Source organism: Urocitellus parryii, chromosome 6, assembly GCF_045843805.1.
Source record: "Urocitellus parryii isolate mUroPar1 chromosome 6, mUroPar1.hap1, whole genome shotgun sequence".
NCBI classification, from domain to species: Eukaryota; Metazoa; Chordata; class Mammalia; order Rodentia; family Sciuridae; genus Urocitellus; species Urocitellus parryii.
This window is the reverse complement of record NC_135536.1, coordinates 75,992,275-76,011,618: the sequence shown is the minus strand read 5'-3', so window position 1 is coordinate 76,011,618 and position 19,344 is coordinate 75,992,275. Positions and strand designations below refer to the sequence as shown.

The 19,344-nt window shown below is 40.5% G+C and overlaps 1 protein-coding gene across 2 annotated transcripts; it reads left to right on the top strand.

Moving 5' to 3' along the window:
• The first annotated feature begins 2,822 nt into the window (after positions 1-2,822).
• Positions 2,823-17,174, top strand: Lgals3 (galectin 3). 2 transcript variants are annotated; one of them, XM_026384098.1, is made up of 6 exons: positions 2,823-2,897; positions 8,873-8,894; positions 9,858-10,238; positions 11,676-11,764; positions 13,951-14,116; positions 16,889-17,174. In XM_026384098.1, the coding sequence occupies exons 2-6, from the start codon at positions 8,877-8,879 to the stop codon at positions 17,042-17,044; spliced, it is 810 nt and encodes a 269-aa protein (XP_026239883.1). In that variant the 5' UTR covers positions 2,823-2,897; positions 8,873-8,876; the 3' UTR covers positions 17,045-17,174. The 2 variants fall into 2 exon arrangements, with proteins under 2 accessions (XP_026239883.1, XP_026239882.1); XM_026384097.1 differs by having other exon boundaries at positions 2,838-2,907.
• Positions 17,175-19,344: the final 2,170 nt, after the last annotated feature.

Genomic DNA, 19,344 nt, shown 5'->3' with positions numbered 1-19,344 from the left:
GAATTGTAATACATTTACTGTCATATATAATAAATCAGAATAAAAAATAAATAAATTAATCAAAAAAATGTTTGCTTTCTTTTTTCATTGTCCCTTAGTAGCAATATAGCTTTTATAAGTTACATATTTTTTCTTCTCTAATTTTGTAAGATCCACCCCAAGTAGACAACATTACCAGGTTGCTTAGGTCACCTAATACATACACAGAAACACACACACACACACACACACACACACACACACATTCTCACATTTTGTATACATATGAAAAACTGTACTTTATTTATTTATTTATTAGTTATAGGTGGACACAAGGTCTATTATTTTACTTTATGTGGTACTGAGGATCGAACCCAGCACCTCACACATGCTAGCTGAGTGCTCTACCGCTGAGCCACAACCCCAGCCTGAAAAACTGTAATTTAGACTTTTCATTTATTACTCTCCTTCAATCACATTGTATCAATGAGATTATATCACATTGCCATTTTCTATTTGGTTTTCTAAGTGAACCAGGAACCCATTGCCCCAAACAGAACACAGAACATGTGTAACTATGTCACAAAATTTTGTCACAATCACCCAGTGGCCAGTTCCAGCCAGTCCTCCTATTTCCCCCTGAGGTTATTAAAGGTTTCCTACAGTTCTACTGTTGTGTGAGCAGGGTCCCTCTTCTGCTCAGTGCACCTCACCCTGGTACTAACAAAGCAGTGTTGTCAGTCCTTGCCACTTGTAGCGACTGCCATGTCCCCTTAGGAAATGCCCATTACCTACTTGAGGGAGCCGCCCAGTGGCACTGCCAGGAGTCCTCCCATCTGTCTCTGGAGGTTTGCCAAGAGCCAAGAGCCAGTGCAGCCCTGTGTTGGGTGTATGTGTGTAGCTTCTCAAAGCTTTTAAAATACAGCCCAATCTTCCCTCCCTGGGGTGCTGTCCCTTCCCTGGTCCTTTGTTCTTACTCTTTTCTCTGACACCAAATCCCTTCCTCCTCTGGCTCAAAATCCAAAGCCTCCCAACACATCAGCTCAAGAGGACACAGAGGCTCTTCTCACTGGTGCCATCAACCAGAGGCAGAATCCCACAGTGAGACAGGATATGGCTCCTGAGTGACAGAGCAACTGAACTTCCTAATTGTTGAGAGATAATTTCACCTTATGTTCAACCATTCTTTCCATTTCTGAGTGACCATCCCAACTTCCACTAAATCTACCCAATTTCAGTGTCCACTGCAGGCCCTTTCCTTCTTCTCTCCCTCCTCCCTTCCAGTCCCCCCTCCCCCCGTCTGTTGACTAATGAATATTCCATTTCCAAAGGTCTATTTCTTTAAAAATTTTTTTAAAAAATTGTTCTTTTTAGTTATACATGACAGTAGAATGTAATTTGACATATCATACATACATGGACTCTAAATTCCCATTCTTGTGATTGTACATGATATGGAGTTACAGTAGTTGTATATTCATATATAAACATAAGAACATTATGTCTGGTTCATACTACTGTGTTTTCCATTCCCATCCCTCTGTCTTCTCCCCACTCTCCCCCCTTAAACCCTTCCCCACTTCTCCCTCCTGCCCTGCCAATTGTGAATGAGCATCTGCATATCAGAGAACATTTGGCCTTTGTCTTTTTTGGGATTGGCTTATTTCACTTAGCATGATAGTCTCCAGTTCCATCCATTTATCAGCAAATGCCATGATTTAATTCTCCTTTATGGCTGAGTAATATTTTATTGTGTATATATTCCACATTTTCTTCATCCATTTATCTGTTGAAGGGCACCCAGGTTGGTTCCATAGCTTAGCTATTGTGAATTGAGCTGCCAAAGGCTTATTTCTTAGATCCTGGCATTCTTTCATCTTAACCTATTATTTGTGATCATGGCCATATTTAATGCTCTATGCCTAGGTTTTCTCATCTTTAAAATGGGAATAAAAATAACACTCTCTTCCGTATGGGTATGTAAAGCACTAAGCATAGTACAGGGCATACTTGAAGAATATTAGCTATTATTATTATTATAGAAACAAAAAAATCTATCTTGGACATCCTTAACCATCTAACTCAGTTTTTATCCAGCTAAATATCAGCTTTCTTGCAAACAACCTTTCACACAGCATAGCTTTGTCCTATTCCTTCCCTTACCAAAGCTACTTTTTACTTAATTGTTCCCTGCTTTGCAGGACTCTCCCCTAGTCTTCGAGAAAACAGACTTCCTAGGAAGGAAGTAATTGGTTTGTTCATTCATTCATTCAACAAACATTACTGAGAACCTGCTTTGCACCACATCCTGAGCAGATGCTGAGGGTGCATCAGGAAGCGAACACCAAACCATTTAGGAATGTCAGTCAAAGGTGTCCACGCACAGTACAGTTCAGAATGGAAAGGAATGCAAAGCCGGAAACATGGGAGTTCTCATCCATATTTTAGACAGGGACACACCTTCCCACCTCAGGCCACAAGTCACCTTGCCCTTCTGGGGTAAGGCTTCGGGTAAAGGAAATGGAAACGGGATGAGACTGCCTGCGCCTGGACGGAAAATAAATCAATAGGGTTACAACAAGCAAGCAGAACCTCCCAAAGCAGCACGCACTAAGAGCAGCGGAGTTAAGGGATGTTCCTCTTAGGAATCGGGTGATAGGGAGAGAGGTAGGGTCCCCGCGGCCTCTCTCCTCCCGGTGTCAAGAGCGCGCCCCTGGAGCGGCGGCTCTGTTCGTCCTGTGGGCGCAGGGCTGGTCCTCCCATCCCCTGGGAGAGGCCAGGGTGCGCTGGGGCACTGCCCCGCCCCGGGAGGGCGGGCCGGGCGGGCCAGGGGTATTTGAAGGCAGAGCCACCGCCCCGCCGCCAGCGCCCGCACCACTTCGCCAGGAGCCACCCGGAGAGAGCGAGAGAGACGCAAGGCAAGGAAGGGTGAGCTGCGTGGGCGCGGGAGACCGCACCTGCCGACAGGGCAGAGGCTTCGGAGCGCTCACGGGGCTTGGCTGCTGGGACCGGCGATCGTGGAGAGCCCGGCAGCCCGCGCTATGCCAGCCCGGAGCCGAGCGTGGGCATAGTTCTGGGCACCGATCCATAACTGTTGATTCTTCCGGGGTCTGGGACCTGGGGAAAGTTAGCAACTCCCTACTGGACTCGCATACACCCAGCCCTGGGGCAGTGAGGACGTCAGGCACTGGGCACTCTCTGCGCTGCCGCACAGCGGAAGCTACCATCCCACCCTCTGCCAGCCGTGCTTGGCGTGTAGAGTAAGCCCTAACCCACAAGGAGCCGCCTGCCAGTCCGCTAGGTCCCAGCTCGAGGGAGTGGTGGGTGCGATGGGTCATCAAACTGAACGGCTCCTTCTAGCTTGGTGTTAGGAACAAACTCTCCCTTCCCAGTGCATGAGGTATCTTCCTGGGGGCTCTGTAGGTCTTGTGGGACCCCTGACTTGGCTGACCAGGCCACTTTGGGGCATCTGCTGAGCTTTCATCTGCAGGAGATATTGCGGTGGATGCAAATGAGTTCTTCCAGCAGTGGCAAGGCCTGCAGCCTCTCTTTGAAAGCTGACCCCACAGAAAATGATGCTGCCCCAAAGCCCAAGTGGATATGTGCCTGACTTAGCAAAGACTGAAACCTTTAAGCGTTTGTTAAATCAAGCGACTCATCCCTGCTCAGACTGGCTAATATGGGCAATAATCATCTCAAAAGGGTGCTGAGGATGTGTTGGGTGTGGCAAGATATTGGGTTCCGGGGTGCAAAAGTCTAGCTGGGGGCTTGTAAAATGTGTGAGGATTTATTCTGAATTATTATTTGCTCATCTGAAAACTTAAACTGCTTGCATTCTGAGGAGTAGGTACTTAATGCCAGGGAGTCAGGGAGACATGAATTAAGGCCTGTGACTTATGTGTCAGCCCAGTCCTTAAGGACATGGATACCTATTGCAGAACACTGTGGAATATTTGTAAAGTGACTCTTTGGAGTTGGGTTGCTAGACAATGAGAATACCTGGACCTCAGTCTGTTTCCAGAATCCTGGAAAGGAATGGAAGTTAGGTTGAGTTAACTCTAACAAAAATGATAATGATAAAATTAAACACATAGGTGGGCCCAGAGCATGAAAAAAACTTTCACCAACTAACAAATTTGTAACTTGCTTGCCTCAATTTCATAAACTTTTCATGTTAGGAAACTATGTGTTTCTGTGAAAATTAAAATTTAACAATAATGATTTACTTTTCTGCCATTAAGTCTCCTTTCTAGATACTGATTTTGAGTCCTTTTAAAGTAGAATCTTTCATTCCAAGGATGGTCATGCATTCTCCTTGATCTTAGGGGAATTGGAGCTATTTCCTAAATTCATAATTTGGAAGGTTACATTTGAAATGAGCACTTATCCATATTCTGGGGAGAAGTTTGATGATGGGCCTTTGAATATTTGGAGCTTAGAAAAATCTAAGTTACACACAAAGCTGAACCTAGAACCTTCATTGCTTGGAATCTTCATTAGCCAGACTTGAAATCGTCACTGCAAGAGAAACCTATATTCATAAAGTATAACTTGAGAATCTAATGTCGACCTTACCTACCAATTGACTTGTAAGTACTTATGTACCCGAAACTACCAGTAACTCATCCACAACCTTGCTTTTCTTTCCTGTGATTGTTTAAGACACAAGCTCTTGGTGCCAGAACTGGTTCTTCTCATTAAATTGAGTGGCTAACTGAAGAGGATAATGCATGCTGTATGCTTCAAGTTTGCTGGTGACTAAGGGTCATGTGTTTGCCATTGACTGCTCTCCAGCTTTTCCAAAGGGGAAAAAAAAATCAGTAACTGAGAAGCACAAAGTAACTTTACCTTCCTTGGTGCTCAGGAACTATGATGAGAAAGAAACCTTAGGAAAGGGCAGGTCTTCTTTCTCCTAACTCAGCATCTCAGAGTTACCCACTCAGTCTCAGCAAGGGCAGGAGGTAGACAGCCTCATGTGGGTTCTAGGAGAGTTGGGAATGCCTGGGAGCTCTGAGGAAATACCTCCAAAGTCTACTTCATTACAGCTTGTTTAAAGACAGGAGCCTTAATTTTTAATTTTTTTTTTGTTGGGTATGTACTGGGCATTGAACTCAGAGGCACTCAACCACTGAGCCACATTCCCAGCTCTATTTTGTATTTTACTTAGAGACAAGGTCTCACTGAGTGCCACCAAAGGGGCAGACAGGAACCTTATGAGGAGAAATTTTAAAAGTGTTCCTGGGAACCCAGACAACTGGATTGATTGCTAGGTGGGCCTAGAAGAGTAATGTGCAGTGACTAACTACTCTTTATTAAAGGGAAGAGCTACCAATTAACAGCTAATTAAAACGGTCTGTATTCTGACTCATGTTTAAATTTCTTATTCCAAAATTATACTGAGCTTCTTACTGTTGGTATTTCAAATGTGGAGATCCAGGTAGTATTTCTGTAATTGTTCATCTTTGATAAAGTTCCCTCTGCTTCCCTGTACCTCAAAATTCTCTGAGACTAGAAGAACCAGGATGGAGTTCACATATCTATACTTCTGCAGAGTAGGAAGACTTTTTTTTAAACATTTGATCATATGCATCTCTCTTTAAAACTACTCACCTTTTAAAAAAAAATAAATTTTCTAGATAAGAAAAATACTTGTAATAAGAGATCCTTTTTTCCTCCTTCCCTAAGTTCTGATGTTACTAATCTTGACTTCAGAAGAACACTAGTTATAATCATTTTCAAATAGGAGATCTGAATGGTTGGGAGTTGGCATAATCCAAATTGTGCATAACTAGTTTTTGGAAAAGTACAACTTATTGGTTAAAGTGTGGATATAATTAGCACAGTGACTATGCAAAATGGCATCCTTTTATTAAATATTACTGTGTGCTGAATTAGTCATCCAGTTAGTTTTCTGACAAAAACACAATCTTGTTTTCAGTTCAATTAGAATTTCAGCTTGCTCTGTAGTTCTGGATGAATAGACCAGAGAATTAATTTCTTGGTGAAGTCATTAATACTTTCAAACAGCTATAAGGTTTCAAGGTGCAAGGTTTTGAATTAGTGTAGAATGAGCCTACATTAGGAGTCAGGAGACTTGGGCCCTGGTTCCTGACCTGTCAATGACAGGTTGACTCTGTGGACCTGTTTCCTTACTTTACAGTGGGAATATTAATTTCTTCCTGTAATTTTCATGAGATTAACAGAATCAAATAGATAAGGTATGTGGAAAATGCTTTGCATTCTGAGAAGCCCCACATAAATGCAGTGTCATTATTCTAATGTGTCAGAGGAATGTGTCATAACACAGTCCAAACTGTCATACAAAGCATATGTGAAACACAGTGAACTCTGTTTTGTTCCTCAAATTGCATTTGGTCAGATTGGAAAATAAACAGATCTGAGCAGGTTTTGGGTGGAATAAATGCTAAGTATGGAAATGGCCCCTTTGAGTTTCTGGCCTTCATCAGTCTTTACAGTCATCTTAATTTGATCAGAGTTATATTAATAAGGCACCTATGAGGCACATGATACCAGTAGAAACTTTAATTTGTGCAACTGAAACTCCCTGGTGGTTTTTATTGATGTGAGTATGTACATTTACATAGGGATTCACATGCTGACAGTCTAGATTGGTGGTTCTCAGCTAGGCATGGCTTTGCCCAAAGGGATGTTTGGCAAGGTCTGAAGACACTTTGGGTTATTACAAGTTGTAGGGTGGTGTGCTACTGACATCTTATGGATTGAAGCCAGAAATGTGGCTAAATAGCCTAAATGCACAGGATCACACTATGCCACAAAATGTCTACCTGAAGTGACAGTAATATGAGATTGAACATAAGTTCCTGTGCAGTGGGGACATTTCAAAGAAACCAAATGCTTATAAAAATTATTGCTGAGTCTTTGGTACATTGTTCATGGGTGGAAAAGGGTGTGCGATCAAGGGATGCTAAGCTCTCTGCCCACCTTGAAGTTCAAGATTGTTTTCTACCAGTGTCCAAAATGAGAGAGGCTTTCTTTTCTTTATTGCTTTCTTTTTCTTTTCTGTAACCACTCTTCCCTCAAGTTCCTCCTGTGGTGGCAGCACTGTTTCCTATACAGTATTGTGACAGTCTTGTGGGGAAAGGCACACAAGCGTAGGAGCTTCCCACTTTTGCTCTAGAAGTTTAAATTCAATAGGAAATACAGGGTGGGGAAGGAATAGTAAGCTCTAGGAGTCACTGTGATTTTCCCGTCAAACTGATGGTAGTTTTCCACCATGGGAGATGGGCATGGTTATAACCTGATTCTAAATAAGTTGGAGAATAACCAGGGTAAAAGAGATGGGAAAAAAATTAGTAAAAGGTAATGTTTGAGAGTGATATAAATAACAGTAGTATAAATACATCTTGTGTATGTAAATGAAGTATATATTAAGTCCTAGGAGGAGCTATGCCTTTTTTTTTTTTGCAGAGAATTTTAATATTACACATTTTTAGGACCTATCATGTAGTTGTCATTTACTGAATCCCTTTTGGGACCATGACATTTCTTTAAAATGAGTAATTAACACAAGTAAACAAATAAAGGAAGAAGAGATTCTAGTTGTTTACAAGTCTGGGTAATTTTGACTATGACACAGTTTATCCTGAGCTTAGAAAGAAGTCACCCAGGATGCAGGGGTTCTGGGCTACCCTTCAACTGCCCTGCAGAATGGAAGCAGCTATAGCAGGAGCAGGTGTGAAGCACCTTGTGCTTTTGGAGACTTGGTTCAGGGGAAGGAGCAGGAGGGAGCAGTAAATTTTCTCCAACCCTGTGGCAGCTTTCAGCATGACAAACCTTGTTTGACAGTTCCCACTCCAAAATGTTTTTCTTTTTTCTTTTTCTTTTTTTTTTTTTAGAGAGAGAAAGATAATTTTTTAATATTTATTTATTTTGTTTTTAGTTTTCGGCAGACACAACATCTTTGTATGTATGTGGTGCTGAGGATCAAACCCGGGCCGCACGCATGCCAGGCGAGCGCGCTACTGCTTGAGCCACATCCCCAGCCCCCAAAATGTTTTTCTCCACATTGTTTTGTTGAGTTTCTTCACCTTGGTTTGTTATAGTGCCCAAGATTTTATTCAGAATACACATACCTTGGAAAAAAGAAAAGAAAAAAGCACTTCCAAATAAATGTCACTATCCTTCAAGGCTTAGTTCAAATACTACGTTCCCTTCCCCACTCCGAGGTTAGCTTCCCAGGTTTGCATTCCCACAGCATATGGCCTGACAGCATGGATCACTTATTCTCTTGTATTTGCCTACGTCTGCCTGCCCAGCTGGACTGTGGGCCCTTTGCCATACAGATCCTGGCCTGTTCATCTGAACATCCAGACAGGAGTCTGCACAGTGCCTGACCTGGAGCAGGCATCGATGTGCTCCAGTGATAGAATAAATAATCAGGCAGCAGGTAGAGCTGTTTTTCAGATCTCACTAGGGTGTGGGGCTGTCAGAGGGAAGAAAAGGGGACTTAAGTCATACCAACAACTGAGCCCTTTGTGAGGGGTAGTGGAGAGAGGGCACGAAGGAGTGAAGGAGGCTCAGGACAAACCATGACTATTTAAATTATTTACCTAGAAAAAAGGCAGAACATTTTCTTCCTGCTCCTTCTCCCTTGTGCGTTGTATGTCCTCTTATTCTCAGATTTCAGAACACAAGCTAATGTGATCCAAGTTTGAATTTGAGTAAATAGCGTTTAGTAATGTAGCTGGAAAGCATCCCCACCCATTACTGTTTTTATGGTTTGGCACTGTCGACTTAGGCAATATACCTATAGATTGAGTAGAACTGCCCATGAAGTATTCAGGAAGTTAAATCTTAGGGAAATTAATGAATCCAGTGATAACAACACACACTCTCTCTCTTTTCTCCTCAGGAAAATGGCAGACAGTTTTTCGGTAAGTGCTTCATGTCAGTTTTCTTAGCTTCATACACATTCACATAGGTGTAGGGTTTCATTTTTACCACCAGACTTTCCCTTTTCACTGTCCGACTACATGGTTTCCACGGAGGGCCTGTTAGCTGAAGTCTTGTTTTTTCAGCAGCAGTTTGGGGAAGAAAGCCAGGCAGAAGCCTGAGTCTGCAAGTCATTCACCCTGCTGGAAGCAGCAGGAAGTACAGCCCAATCTGAGCATCCCCATGTTTGAGATTGGTTTCTCATGTTGATTCAAAAGCTTGTGCTCCAGAGACTGACACAAGAGAATCAAAAGTTTGAGGCATTCCTGGCAACTTAACAAAATCCTGTCTCAATCAATCAATCAGTAAATAAATAAAGGTGGTGGTGCAGAGGATGTAGCTCAATGGTGAAATACTATACTTGTGAGAGATGTGGCTCAGGCGGTAGTGTGCTCGCCTGGCATGCCTGCAGCCCGGGTTCGATCCTCAGCACCACATACAAAGATGTTGTGTCTGCCGAAAACTAAAAAATAAATATTAAAAAATTCTCTCTCTCTTTAAAATGAAAAAAAAAAAAAAAAAAGAAATACTATACTTGCCTCTTGTGCCCCAGGCTCTAGGTTTGATCCCCAGTACTGCAGTAAACAAATACATACATACATTCATACATAAAATAAAGAAAAAAGCATGTGTTTGTAGATCAAGGAGAGCTACCTCCTGACTTCAGCAAATTACAAAATACTGAGTTGATGGGTGGCTAGAAAAAGTGAAGAAACATATAGAATCCCAACGTCTAATTTTAGTCTTTGGAACTCAAAACTATTAATAGGTGGGGAAAATTTATTGATATTAATTTTGTACCTTTCCCATATTTCTCTACTTCTTAGATCACATGCTTGTTTTTCTGAAAAATCTGTTTTCATGAATATTTTGTATTTTTTAATTGTTTATGTCTTTCTTTTCAGCTTAATGATGCCTTATCTGGAAACCCAAACCCTCAAGGATGGCCTGGTGCATGGGGGAACCAGCCTGGGGCTGGAGCAGGGGGCTACCCAGGAGCCTCTTATCCTGGGGCCTATCCCGGGCAGGCACCTCCAGGGTCCTATCCTGGACAGGCACCACCTGGAGCCTACCCAGGGCAGACACCTCCGGGGCCCTATCCTGGACAGGCACCTCCTGGTGCCTACCCTGGCTCAACTGCTCCTGGACCTTATCCTGGACATCAGGCACCTGGAGCCTACCCAGGGCAACCAGGTGGGCCTGGGGCCTACCCAACTCCAGGACAGCCAAGTGCTCCTGGAGCCTACCCTGCTGCTGGCCCCTATGGCACCCCTGCTGGACCACTGGTAAGATGGAGTAACTCTGTCATGGAATTGATGTGCAGAGGGTTCAGGGAAACTTTATACCTTCATCTTACAGTCACATTCTGAAAACCAGCTACTGGTGTGTGTTGATTTGGTAGAAAAAAACAAGTGTTCATATTGCATTTATTTTGTACTGTTAGTATAAAGTGAAGGTAAAACACCTTTTTTAAGGCATTATAAAGCTGCTTTTAATATAAATCAAGTTAGGATTGTAATAATGAGAGAAAGAATGCCATGCCATTAGTATGCATCTATATTATTTAACCCCCAAACCACCCCATACCATACTGTTATTACCCCCATTTTATGCATGACGAAATGGGGCAAAGGAAAAGTTATATAATTTGCCCAGGGACACTGAAGGAACATGTAGGGGAACCAAGGTAATCTGGTTTTGAAAAACCTCTTAAAGATAATTCTGATATAAGGTTTGAATTTTCATGCAGATTAAAATACATTTTAACAAGTGAGTTCCAAATGAATACATAACTCAGGGAATCCAGGTACACTCAGTCATGGATATTTCCCTTGCAAATTGATAGTCTAGTTGAAAGAGAAGATCTAAAGATGAAGAAAGAGTTATCCAACAGTGTTGGATGTGACCATTTCATGACTTTGGAGAAGATGGCTCAAGGCAGCACCACCTTCTTCTGGAACAGTTTGGAGGAAAGCTCAGAGAAGATGTGGGGACAGTGGGTAGTACCGGGAAGTGCCTGGCACAAGGTGAGTCAAGAGCAGGCAGGAGGAGACTTGAAGGCTGTGGAGACAGGCATATATGAGAGACTGCAGAGAAGAGCTTCCAGGACCTATTAAGTCTTAGGAGTCAGGACTCTGGCTTTCAAGGCTGGACAACTAGAACATCAGCAAAGCTTTAGCCCCAACTGGGAACTCAGGAAGAGAAACTGATGGATGGGAGAAGGCAGGGGAGACACTTTTGGTTCACACTTGCTGGACTTGAGGCTCTAGTAGCAATGCCAGGTAGGAGGAAATGCAGGGCTAGTGAAGATCAGGCTAGAGGTGAAAGCTTCATGTGGTAGTTGAACCCAGGGGAAAATGTTATAAAGGGAAAGAGAAGAGGCCACACATTGAATTTCAGGGATATTCATGGCATCTTGAACATGGATGGAGAATACACATCTGTGGAATGAACTGTATAAGTGTTCATCCCACAGACAGAACTTAAGCTTTTCCAGAAATTAGTCTGTGTGAATGAGGTGTGGATTGAAATAGCCCTCGGAGTGTTCTAAGAGGGAAGCTTATTTCTCTAGCCCCTGGGCAAGGCAGCCTGAAAGTCAAAACAGATGGCCTAACCTGGGGCTGTATTGTTCACAAATACTAATTGTGACTGAACTTTAGCTATATTTTTTTCTTTCCCTAAGAAAAATGACTGTTGACACACATATACTTGTTCTTTCCCAGACTGTGCCTTATGACCTGCCCCTGCCAGGAGGAGTCATGCCTCGCATGCTGATAACAATTATGGGTACTGTGAAGCCCAATGCAAACAGGTAAAGAGGCAACTTGACCTATCTGTTGATTCATTTTTGAATATAGAATGATATATTCTAAATTTTAATGATATTTCCAAAATTACATGTTCAGGATCTTGGCTATACTGTCATATGGGATTATCTCATATTCAATATATGTTCCCAAATAATTTTTTTTTTAAGTGTCAGGGTCATTCACTGTAAAGGTAACACACCCTAATCTGTGTATTGGTATTCATTGTATCATTTAATTTTCACAGTTGTAGGCAGGACAAGGAACAATGCTACCTCTTTCACAAATAAAACCAACGCTCACATCCTATAGATAAGTGGCAAGCCTGGGAACCTCAGTCTTCTGAGTAAACACTGTTAAAAGATTTGAAAAGATTCTATCCATTGACAACTTCACCAAAAAAAATCAACCTTTGTCATGGGAACTGGTTTGACTGAGGTAGGCTAGGATGGAGTAAGGTTTTATTGAGCTAACTTAGGAAAATTCATGCTGATTTATGGTTGCCATGGCTGCTTGGCCCTGGTTGTCACCACTGGTGCTGGTTAAACTTACATACAGTATGAAGAGGCTGAAAAGGTCTTAAAGCCATCCCCTATACCTGTCCCTGAAGTTAGTGCCATTAAAGCTCCTCCAGCCATTGGTGAGCTGTGTCTCTGAGTCTTATAGGCAGTACACAAAAGGTATGCATTCAAATCATGTCACAGGCTTCTTCAAGAAGATTATTTATTTATCCATAAATAACCTGAGTTATCTGTCAGTTTATTGCTGGGGAATCAATGAAAGCCACATCCTGTCACCAGATGAGCACATGTTCTAATTGGATAATTTTACATTCACATAGCCCCCTGGTGTTTTCCTCCAGCCAGCCTCCTCTGGTTCTGCATGGAAGTATCTACCCTAAGCCAATCTTTCTTTTTACACACCTAGACAGCATCTCTAAGGTCAACCTTTCCTCACACAAAGAAACTTGTTTGGTAGTAAATTACTGTATGCCTATGTCCTTATACATGTTGCTTCCCAAGGTAACAGAGTCTAGCACACCTTATCCTGTGCATGTGGTACCCATGATTTGTTGGTATCTGTTTTCCTCCTCCAGTAACCCCAAACACAGAGAACCACACAGTATCCTTGCCTCAGTTCGTCATTGCAATGGGAAGTTTAGTTGCAGTAATACTAGAGATGTATACTGAGACCATGGTTGATCAAAACTGATTCTGATTAAAATGGTTAATGGCAGTAAATGAAAAAAAAATTGCAGCTTGGTCCTGCAAATTCTGTGAGGAACTACATGAAAAAAAAGTGCTTGACAGAGTTGACTGTATCTTCCTTTTCACTGAAAACAGAGCCATTGAATATTTAGTCAAATACAAATTCTATTGCCATTTTCCCTTGTGAGTTTAATATTGTAAATTGTGGTTGAATGTGACTGGCTGAGGGATTCAAAATTCCCAGAGAATCCATCAATCTAGAGCACAAACCTTATTTAAAAACACCAGCTGATTCCTGATGCTCTATGTAAAACCTTGAAAAACTCAGGAGTAGGCTTGATCTTTTAATAAAGAAACTTGTATTTGCATTACCATCTAAGAAGAAAAAGAGTCAAAAAGTTCAGCTAGCACTTTCATTAGTTCCACCTTTCATCATGGAGTATGCAACGTTGTTTTTTTGTCATAGCTTTACAATTTAGCAACTACAGTATATCATTCTTGCTGTTTTAGAGGAAGTAGGTTTCTGACTAACCACAAGGAAGCCAGGTATTTTAGCTGACTTGCCTTTAACAAGTATTAGAAGCAACCTGGCAGGGCAGGTAAGAGAGAACCAATACTATCTGTTCAGGCATAGTGTTTTCAAAGTGGTTCTAAACCTGTATAAGGAAACCCTGAAGGGTTTTCATGAATGAGTCTGTAAGGAGGGGATTACAGCTGAATGGGAATATGGGACCAAGGACACTAAGGTAATATGCGCGCGCGCGCGCACACACACACATACCTTGCTGATTTTGACAGTAAATAAATTTGGGGATTAGTGTACTTCCTAGTTTGAACCCATTCTCTGGCTTGTTTGCTTCTATTCAGAAAAATTTCCTATGTATTATGAAATAATTGGCTTTTTAGAAACTTACATGCTCTTCACTTGATAAAAAAATGCAATTTTGATCATTTTAATAACTCTGGTCTTTGGTTTAAAACAGAATTGCTTTAGACTTCAAGAGAGGGAATGATGTTGCCTTCCACTTTAACCCACGTTTCAATGAAAACAACAGGAAAGTCATTGTGTGCAATACAAAGCTGGATAATACATGGGGAAAGGAGGAAAGACAGTCGGTTTTCCCATTTGAAAGTGGTAAACCATTCAAAGTAAGTGGTTGCTACTATTATATATCAATAATATGTATTTCTCATGGGGAGTCACTCTAAAACCACAGCACATTGAAATGAATTTTTACCAGCTATCCTGAGGCACCAAACCAGCCTGTCTCCTCCCTACCTTTAGACTTTGCAGGCTAAGAAAATGGCTGAGAGTGAGACATTCCCTAATTCCTTGCAGGCATTTCACCATCATCACAGTTGCCACCCACCCTCACTGCAAGCTAAAGATTTTCTAGAAATTAATAAAAAATGGCAGAAAGTCTTTATGTCAGTTATTTCCCTAAAACAATATGGTTGGCATAAAATCCAAAGGAAATGTTCACCACGCGCGGTGGCACATGCCTGTAATCCCAGTGGCTCGGGAGGCTGAGGCAGAAGGATCAGGAGTTCAGAGCCAGTCTCAGCAACTTAGTGAGACCCTGTCTCTAATAAAATATAAAACAAAAGGGCTGGGGATGGAGCTCAGTGGTTGAGCACCCCTGGGTACCTCAGCTTCTCTCAACCTGCAGTACCAAAAGGGAAAACAAAAACAAAAAAAAGAAGAAGAAGAAATGAAATGTTCTTTTTTAATTCTAAAAATCAATATGCTTAGCTGGGTATGGTGATGCATGCGTGTAATCCCAGTGACTCAGGAGGCTGAGGCAGGAGGATCACAAGTTCAAAGCCAGCCTCAGCAATTAGCAAGGCCATGAACAACTTACTGAGACCCTGTTTCAAAATAAAAAATAAAAAAAGGAATGAGGATGTGGCTCAGTGGTTAAATACTCGGAATCAATCCCCAGTACCAAATAAAATAAATATCAATATACATGTTTTATGAAAATAAAAATTTGTAGATGTTTAACTTAAAAAGTCTCCTATCCTCACAGAGGATTAAATTTGGTATCATTCCAGTATTTTATGTAGTACTAGGGATCAAACCCAGTGCCTCATGTGTGCTCTACCACTGAGCTATAACCCTAGCCCAATACAACACATTTTCAATATTTATTTATGCAGTGCTTGGGATTGAGCCCAGGCATGTGGTACCACTGGGCTACATCCCCAGCCCTATATTTTGAGACAGGGACAAGCTAAGTTGCCCAGTCTGAACTTCAACTTTTTTCCATTTTTTTATAAGTGCTTTATGGTTGTATTGTGTACTGATGGGGTTTGTTGTTACATATTTGTACATGCACACAATACATACTACAAAAATATAATTTGGACAATCACTCCCTTAGAACTTCTCCTCCATCCCCAACACCCACACCTTGTTCCCTTTCTTCTACTCATCTCCCTTTGATTTTTATGAGATTCACACTGTTTTTCCTTTTTTTTTTTTTTCCCTCTCCAGCTTCTGCATGAGAGAAAAATTACAACCCTTAACCTTCTGAGTTTATTTCTCTTAACACAGCGGTCTCTAGTTCTATCCATTTTCCTGCAATTTTTCATAATTTCATATTTCTTTATTGGCTTTGAACTTTTGATCCTCCTGTCTCAGCCTCCTGGTTGCTGGGATTACAGGTGTGTGCCACCATGCTTGGCTCACATTTTTAAGTAACTGCTTCAACAGATATTTATAAAGTCTGAAGCACTGAGTTAGGATTGTAGTCAATAAAAATGGCTAGACTGTAAGCTCAAGGTCAGGGACAAGGATCACAGTCTACATGTGGTAGACAGCTTTCCATTTCACAATATTATTACTTACTAGTATTTCATTGTTTAAATATGTGAGAATTTTACCAGTACCCTACTGATGAATATCTGGACTATGGAAATATGCTAAAGAATAAACCTGAAAATATTTAACCAAAATACTGTAATAACTACCCTTACATACACATCTTTCTTTCCTAGAATAACTTTATTCAAAGAACATACATGTTTAAAATTTGGGTAAGGCATTGCCAAATTACTGATTACAAAAGGATGTGAGATTGCATATCTATCATTTGAGTTTCCCCTAACCCTGCCAAACTGGTTAAGGGATTCCTACTATAGTGTTTACTGTTTATTTATTTTATTTCTTTTGCTACCAAGGATTACACTTGGGGACACTAGACTACTGAGCCACATCCCCAGCCCTATTTTGTATTTTATTTAGAGACAGGGTCTCACCAAGTTAGTATCTTGCTTTTGCTGCGGCTGACTTTGAACTCTCTATCCTCCTGTCTCAGCCTCCTGAGCCACTGAGATTTATAAGCATGCACCCCTGTGCCTGGCTGTCTTTCTTTTTAAGTGCTACAAAACCTTAAAAAGTTTAATGTAGGCAAATTATGAATCTTGCCCTTTATGGTTTCACTTAGGTTCTTCTAACAATTTTGTTGCTTTGTCTTTTTTTGTTTAAATAATCTGGAACTTATTTTTATTGTAAAGTTACTTTCTCTGGATCTTTTCTATTTTTTTAAATACATTTTTTTTTAGTTATAGATGGACACAATATCTATTTTTTTATTTTTATGTGGTGTTGAGGATCGAACCCAGTACCTCACATGTGCGAGGCAAACACTCTACTACTGAGCCACAACCCCAGCAACTCTGGATCTTCTTAATTGGGTCTACAAATGATAAAGATGACATGTTGAACATCCTGAGTTCAAGCTATACTTGTTTGAAATTAATGGGTATTTCTATTATTCCTCTTATTTCAAATTGACAAAAACTATCTCTCTCTCTCATGCACATGTTTTGAAATATGCACACATCATGGAATGGCTAAACTGCACTAATTAACACAATTATGACCTCACATGACAATTTGTGTGTATGCCTTTTCAGATACAAGTCCTGGTTGAGCTTGACCACTTCAAGGTTGCAGTCAATGATGCTCACTTGCTACAGTACAATCATCGGATGAAAAATCTCAGGGAAATCAGCAAACTGGGAATTTCTGGTGACATAAACCTCACCAGTGCTTCACATGCTATGATATAATCTGGAAGGGGCAGATACTTTAAAAATAAAATTGAGTCTAAATTTTACACATTTAAAGGCTTCATATGAAAAATTTTACCTTTATTCACCAATAGCCTTCTTGTAAGCATCCATTTAATAAATATTCTTACGCTAAATTACCTGTCTTACATGTCATTTAATTGGAGTTTATTAAAGATAATGTACAATGGAAAAATATATAGCAATATTAATACTGCCTTAGGGGCTCCTGAGTTTTCTATATTTGCTAATGTACTTAAGAGAAAGAAACGAGGTAAACATGAGGCACTTGAGGTTGCTGTGTTAACCCCACATATTGCCTTATAGTGGCCTTTTTTTTTTAAACAAGTAGAAGGAATATACTAAAAAATAACAATAGAAAGTAAAAACGAATCTAACAAAGTTGCTTATTATAAAGTATTATGTAGTATGCATAATTGAGTATACTATACTTTTATACAATTGGCAGTGCAGGTTTGTTTACACTAGCATCACCACAAACAAGTAATAGGGTGTGCCCCATTTCAAGGGCTAAGTCACTAGGCAATCCGAATTATTCATCTTCATCGTGATCTTCTGGGCCACAAGATCTCAGACTATCACTGACCAAAATGTCATTATGTTACACATGACTACATTTTCTTTTGACTGCTTTTTAATCCTTTTTATCTCTTGTAAACAATGAGACTATCTCCATGTCTTGGCTTTTATAAAATTTTCAGATTTGAAGAAAAAAAAAATCTTAGTTGGCAAAATTTAATTGTTCCCATGTGAATATTCGTATGTTTTCTACCCTTCCTTATTACTAGTAAAACCGAAGATTCAAAAAATTTTGGAACTGGATGAGTTCTCACTACTTCAGCTTACAGAAAACCATTATTTTATCTATTATTATTTCGACAATATCATCTTCTTAAATACTTTAAATTAGTAATTATCACAGGGTAGGTGTCCTGGGAAGCAGAGTAGAATACAAGGTTTGTGATAGAAGGCACTTAGAATCAATACATGTGGGGACAAGAACATGATCGGGCAGAGGGAGTTCAACAGCAATGTCTAAGCCCACCCTTGGGGGCATTCTGAAGTTTTAAGGGAGCCAGGCCTTTACATCCCCAGTTCAGTCAATCACTAAGCACTAAATACAAGACACAGGAGAAATGGTGTGACCTTGGGTGCAATGGCTGTCCTCAGATGACGAAGTAGACAAGCTGAGGGCTGTGGGCCAGTGGTATAGTTCTTTGGATCCTAAAGAGGAATTTGGACAACATATACACAGCATATTTCAAAAACTATGTAAATTCCTTATCTTAACGTTTTAGTGTTGACTGTCCTACTTATGAGATTCAATGGAAGAGCATAGCTTTGGAGGGGAAAAAAAATGTGGTTTATACAAAATTACTTAAATTCTCTGGGCCTTGGTTCCTTTATCTATAAAATCTCTTGTAGCATTACTATAACATTACACAAAATAATTTTGCAAGAGGGCTGTCAAATAGTAAGCCCTCAATAAATAGAAATTTTCCTTTCTATTTTGGAAAGGCTCTTATTTTACTCAAGTAGTTTTCTTTCATTTTGTCTCTAAAATTTTCCCTAATACCTTGTAAGTCTAGAGCCCAATAACCCAATAATAGGAGACATTGATGGTTGCCTGTTTTCTACCAGCCATGTTTTTATTCAGATATGATTCCAGACTCAATAAGGAATCCTGATTAGTCATTGAAGTCAACTTCAATGTGGCATTAGTTGGCCTAATCAGGCCAAAGGGAAGGACATAGCTGCTTGCCTTAAGACCCCAACAACCATCTTAAGACCCCAACAGGACCAAGCCTTGGCAGGACCAAGCCTTGGATTAGAAGCTGACACAAAAGATGACAGAAAAATAAGAATGGAATGTGGACCTTGGGGCAGCATTGAACTGTTTAGAATCAACCTGATAACCCAGGAAATAACAAGTTTCCTAGTTGTTAGGCTAGTATGAGTCCATTACTCATTTGTATAATTCAGATAAGCCAGGAAGAAAGAATATATACATTTTGGTTTTCTAGGGGCTCAGGTCTATGAATACCTAAACAGCTAAAAGTTTTCTAAATTATTCAAAAGTATACCTTATTAAACCTACCTTAAAAAATCTTGCTTTTTTTGTTGTTGTTGCTAACAATGACTTACTCTTCTCTGCTTTATCCTTGAGAACAGATGTTATTTTACTATTATGTTGTATATTGCTCTATATAGATTATAAATAGTCATGAGTTACCCTGTATTAACATTTTAGGTGTTCATGGTTGTGGGCCCTTAGAAAA